Source organism: Watersipora subatra, chromosome 10 (genome assembly GCF_963576615.1).
Source record: "Watersipora subatra chromosome 10, tzWatSuba1.1, whole genome shotgun sequence".
In the NCBI taxonomy this organism is placed as follows: domain Eukaryota; kingdom Metazoa; phylum Bryozoa; class Gymnolaemata; order Cheilostomatida; family Watersiporidae; genus Watersipora; species Watersipora subatra.
Window position 1 is genome coordinate 51,460,324 of NC_088717.1, and position 5,781 is coordinate 51,466,104.

At 33.8% G+C, this 5,781-nt stretch overlaps 1 protein-coding gene across 1 annotated transcript; it reads right to left on the reverse strand.

Moving 5' to 3' along the window:
* Positions 1-721: 721 nt before the first annotated feature.
* On the reverse strand, positions 722-1,084 carry LOC137407190 (uncharacterized). Its single transcript, XM_068093792.1, has one exon. It carries the CDS (start codon positions 1,082-1,084, stop codon positions 722-724), a length of 363 nt encoding a protein of 120 aa, XP_067949893.1.
* Between the last annotated feature and the right edge of the window lie 4,697 nt (positions 1,085-5,781).

Genomic DNA, 5,781 nt, shown 5'->3' on the forward strand with positions numbered 1-5,781 from the left:
ACCGGGGCACCGTTGGCCAAAATTCACTTATTTCACCATAACTTGTGTGATAGTAATTACAACTTTCTAAAATTTAGACAAGCAATTCACATATATTTGATGTATTAAAACAGATATTTTCAAAAATCTAATACTGCTTTATTACCGGAAAAACAGATTACAAAAGTACCTGGCTAATGGCCAAAGCTGCCCGCATCCTGGGCAGCTTTGGCCACCACTGGAGCACAAATGGCCACTCCCTGAACTGTTCAGAATTTCTAACTACTGTTACATATATGTATTTTCTGACTATTCAAACATATCAAGGTTATTGTATTTAAAACATAATAAAATACTCTTTGAACTAAAATATGACATTTTTCATAAAACTTTTTGTCTATTGGTCAAGGACTTGCCTTGACAAATGGACGTATTTCTCTGGGGCCACTATGGTGTCACTTGTGATAACTGTACACCACTGTATGAGCAACTAGGTTGATCTGATGGTATAGGCTGTTCCAGAGATGGGATCTCACATGATGCTGCATCTGGGTTTGGACGATCAGTTACAAAGGTGCTTAGAAACTCATCATCAGCAAAAGCGTGTCTGTCAAATGGTGAAATTCCTGAACGTCTGAACCCTCATGTGATATTTGAGATAGTCATTGCTAGTGGGAATGCTTTTCCTAATAGGCTAGCAACATCATATATGTAGACAGTCTGTCCTCCGCCGATTCAAGTGCTATGGGTTTACAGCATCATTTAAATAACGTTTTAGAAGGCCATAAACCGTTATATCAAGTGGTTGGAGTTTGTTTTTACAATGGGGAAGGAAGGTGAACATTACCAGACCATTCTTCTTAGCAAATTCAATTGCTGCGAGGTTTAGGTGGCTGTCCTGGTTGTCAAGTAATGACAGGGCAAGTAGTTCTCTTGAGCATCGAGTATGCTTGATGAAGTGCTGAGGCCACTGTTTGAAGATCTCGGCATTACTCCACCCTGAAGGGTTCGCCGCACCAATAGTTTCAGTTGGTGCTCTTGAAAGCATGGGGAAAAATAGAAATGGTAAAATACATCCTCCAGAAGCATTTACTGCTTCAATCATAGTCACCAGAACTTCACGCTCAGCAGATGTTACTCGGACAACTTGGCGGGCTTTTTGGTCAGATAAAATCTTGTTCCACGGCATAAACTAGTAGCCTCTGGCTTGTGACATGAAATATTTGAATGCCTCTTCAAGAAATCACTTATCCAGTCATCGCCAGCACATTTGTTAGTGTCCCACTGCGGTGGGTAGGCCCTGTCATTTCTTTTAGCATATTCATATGCTAGCTCACGCGCATGTCGCTTTGTTAGCCCATGATGGTGCGTTGATGACAGAAGCAAGTGATCCTGTAACTTTTCTTCTTGGTCTGCAGAGAAGACCTGTCTAGTGACATTTGACTTCCCAAATTTTGTGTTGTCAAGCCCATTTAGTTTAGCCTCATTAACATATTTGTGTAGTGAGGACCTTGGTATGCTAAGATCTTTTGACACCTGCCTTACAAAAAGTCCACCTTCCAACACATTATTGACTGCAGTAAGCATTACATCCTCAGATGTCCATGTCGGTCTTTTGCTGGTGTAAGTTCGAACCAAAGTGTCACACTCCAAAAATAACAGTAAATCCTATCCTTTAAAATACAATAATAATGTAGAAATCTAAGCAATAAAATGCATTGTTATATTAGTTAAAGCATAAAATTCTCAGAGTTAAATAATATCAGACAAGTAACTTTGTATCGGGGCACATTTGGCCATGGCCAAATGTGCCCCGAACTCTGGGGCCAAAGCTGCCTCATCATTTCATAATTGACAAAATACTCACTCACAAATTACCAAGTGATTGGATATTGGCTTTGACTATTTAATTAAATTAGCAACTAATGCCGACATTTTAGCTAGTTAGCAAGCTGTTCTACTATTTGTACTTCATTGGAAAAAAAACTTCCAACTAATGTCTTTCAAGTGTACTTTAGCTCACTAAAATAATAATTTACTTACCACTTCCACAATACTTCACACGTGGCTCCAAGATCACAATAGGTGGTCTATTACACCATTTCGTGTTTATTATGACAGAGAGAACAATTTCAATAATGTTTTTTTTAGTAAAATAGGGGTGGCCAAAGCTGCCCCATGGCCAGAGGTGCCCCGGTTACCCCTACTATTTATAAAATTGAGCAAAAAGCAACCATATGATCAAAAACATTTTAATGAGCTGATATTTACTGCCACATTACTAAGTATATTAATCATTCGTGCAAGTTTGCTGTATATTGCAAAATAAAATAAAAAATATAAAAAGTTAAATTAAAATAAATAAAAAAGCCTCAACTTACTTTTTATTTCTTTTATTGAATTTTATAGTGAGTAGTTCTGAAGGTATCATAACTATTAATTGAATCAAGTGTTAAATATAACCAAAAACCAGTACAAACAAATCTAAAATCATATTTTCGGTAAACTACCAGAATCTTTAAACTTGATAATTTTCTCGAACAAAAATTTGTAGCAAACAATTTCTGTAATAACGCTACTATATCAACTTGCATTGCTGCGTAGTTGAATCAAGAGCAAATAATTCTTTGCCCTTCACCTATACATACAACTAATATGTTGCCCAATTAGTTTTTTGACATGCATGCATGTAGCAGGTCTAAACTACGCATAAATATTTAATTAGCAGGTATTAATTCTATACTAAGTATATTAATCATTTTTGTTAATTTCAGTGATTTAATCTGTTTTTTCTCAAACTGCTCTAGTTATAGAAGTAGAAAGAGTTTTGAGATGGCTAAAGCGGTTCTATACTAGCTGTAAGAGTAAAATAATAATTTGCCTAGTTTCATATTGTTTCTACTTAATCTGTGGTAAATTTTGATTTCAATTGTTCATCATAATAATTTAAACACCTACATCAAAGTTTTTGGCATAAACTACTCTTGCTATTCTCTCAAGCTTCCACTTTGTGAGCTTCAGATGAAGGCTTGTGAATTTTTAGAATAGCACCTCATTTCTGTAGATCCATTCTAGTCAGAGAGTGGTTGTTTTCCAAACAAATAAAATATTCAACTTTCTGCAACTTTAGTCTATTTAATCATGGCTTAAATGAATTACATGAAATTATTTGTTTTTTATATGCTTCTGATGTAAGACCTTTAGTTTGTGAGTTTCGGAACAAAAAATTATTTTCATGTCATGTGCTGTCTCAAAATTTTCTTTCCAATGTTTGATATATGTTGTGATACCTTGAGTAAGAAATAACTTGAGAACATTAAACTTTGTTTATGTCCCTGCCTCTTTAGCATGAAAAATTTTAGTGAGTAATTACCCGCTTCTTGATCTTGAACAAATGAAATTAGTGTCATACGTATTCATTTGCAGTCCAAACTTGAGAACTTACACAAAATTTTAGTAGATCTCAGAGACTCTCAGAGTGTTTCCATAATTTGCTATTGTTTTTATGATTGAGGTGTTCAGACTGCCAAGATAATTCCCAATCAAAACCTGATGGCAGGTAAAATGCTCAGAGCAAGTGAAATTGCAATTATGACGTTTACAGTTTTACACAAAAAATTCCAGTAGAAAAGAGACATAACGCCGCAACTTGAACGTAACAGGCCAAATTAGCCCAAAATACCCCGTAATAGACCAAGTCTTTTCACTTTTAATCTTGGAACAGCCTGGCAATCAGATAATCTCTAACATCAAAAAGCATTGCAAATGATAGAGAATATCGATACTTTCTGATAACATTTACTAAGATCTAGTCTAAGTTTATCTTTAGGCCTACCCCCAGCCAGTTCAGTACTAATCAATATAGCATTTAAAATTGTATGGATATAACTACAAAACGTTGCTGAACAACACTCGACATGTGAATTTTCCAGTTCATGTTTGTCAGTTTAATGATCTACTTTGTAGGAGTCCATGCTTGAAAAAATGAGATCTACTTCACTGCATAGTTATGACAATTACAAAAACATATCGACTGCATATTGATAAGTGCTCATTGATGCCCAAATATAAAATGCAGTTTAGTTTCAGTAGATTTTTGCCTGGATATCTTTGTAATAGTCCATTCAATGTTATATTACGTCATAATAGCAGCGTGGCCATCTATATTTGCCATCCAGACCTTGTTTCCCATTGCTGCACACAAGTTTTTTATAGCCAAAACTCAATCAGTGCTTTGCCTATCTGACTGGGGAAACTATTTAATAGCTGTAAAAATTAAGGCTTGTTAAAGCTAAAGAAATTGTAATTGAATCATTGCGTCTGAAGGTTTAACAAAGTGACAAAAAGCTGATGATTAGCTAAGTTTAACTTGGAATGTTTTGCACTGTTTTACCTATAAAAGGCTGTTTTAACAACTTACAACCAAGTGCAGAATTTGAGAAACATGAAAAATTAAGTTCCTCATTGAACAAAGATAAGGAATCAAAGAATTTTAGCAATCATAACTAACAAAAGCATGAATAGACACTCATTTTAGATGTTTGAATCTATCATGGGCAAGCTATTAAAACTCCTTGAGAGATAAAGGAAAGTTCCTTGGAGAAAAGGGAAAGTTCTATTGGTAAATGAAGGCTTTACTGTTCACCATTGACCTTGTTGTGTATGTAGCCCAGCAATGTCTACAGTTGAAGATCGATTCTAGTACAGCTAACACCTTCATAGTATAAAGTTAGTAAAATTAAAAAAGTACTAGTAGTACAGTGAGTAACTGGAAGTCACTAAAAGTATTAATAAAATAGATAACATCATTTCTGAAACAATATCACAGCAAGAAATTTTTATGAAATGTTGGGTTTCTCATTGCAAAGTTAGTAAATAAAAAGTAACCCATGCATGTATTGCATTAAATAGCCAAGGAAGCAGTAGATGCCTATTTTTATAAACTTCTAAAAACAAGTTGAGATTTGATTATAAAAAAATGGTGATTACAGGAAAAACATTCAACCATAAATTAGTTTCTTTACCAAAAAAACAATTCAGAGTAGTATGCCCAGTCATTTAGATATAGGGCTAAGGTCATCTAGGTCACATGAAATTGTATGCATAGGTGATTATTAGACTGATGAACTCACTTCTTTTATCTTTAAATATATATAAAAGCAAATAGTTTTAGCTACTCCAAGGATGTTTTTCTACTTGATTGACTAAAATACATGAAAAAGATTTAATTAAAATTCGATTTTTAGAAAGCTTTTGATGCTTGTTAAACCTGCAAGTTGCTTTCAACAGAGGTTTGCATATGGGATTCATTAAATTTGAATGGCTATTTGATGAAACCTTTATTAAAATTTGGCTACAAATTCAGTTCAAACAATAGTTACTTCTACAAGTATACGAATAAGTAGTATTTTTTTATACAACTCATTTTAGAATGGACAGGCTGTGTATTATATGACTAAATACTTCTCTTTTGCGTTCAAAAATTTATATTTAAACAAATTAATAATTTTGATCAACTCCAGTATTCAATAATTTTTGTAACAATTGTTTATGACTTTCAGAACTGGCTTACTATGTTTATAATTTATATTGACTTTTTATGCCATAAATTCTCTTTATGATATATTTATTTATTCTTTAACTTAAACAGTTTTATGTTTCTCAATATTTGCATGACCTATTAATAAATGCAGAGATATATGCTTAAAGTTTGATTTGCAACAAAACTCACATTACAGTTATTTGGTATCAAAAGATTCACCATGTCTTACTCTGTTGTGTTGTAGGTGCCAAATATGTGGA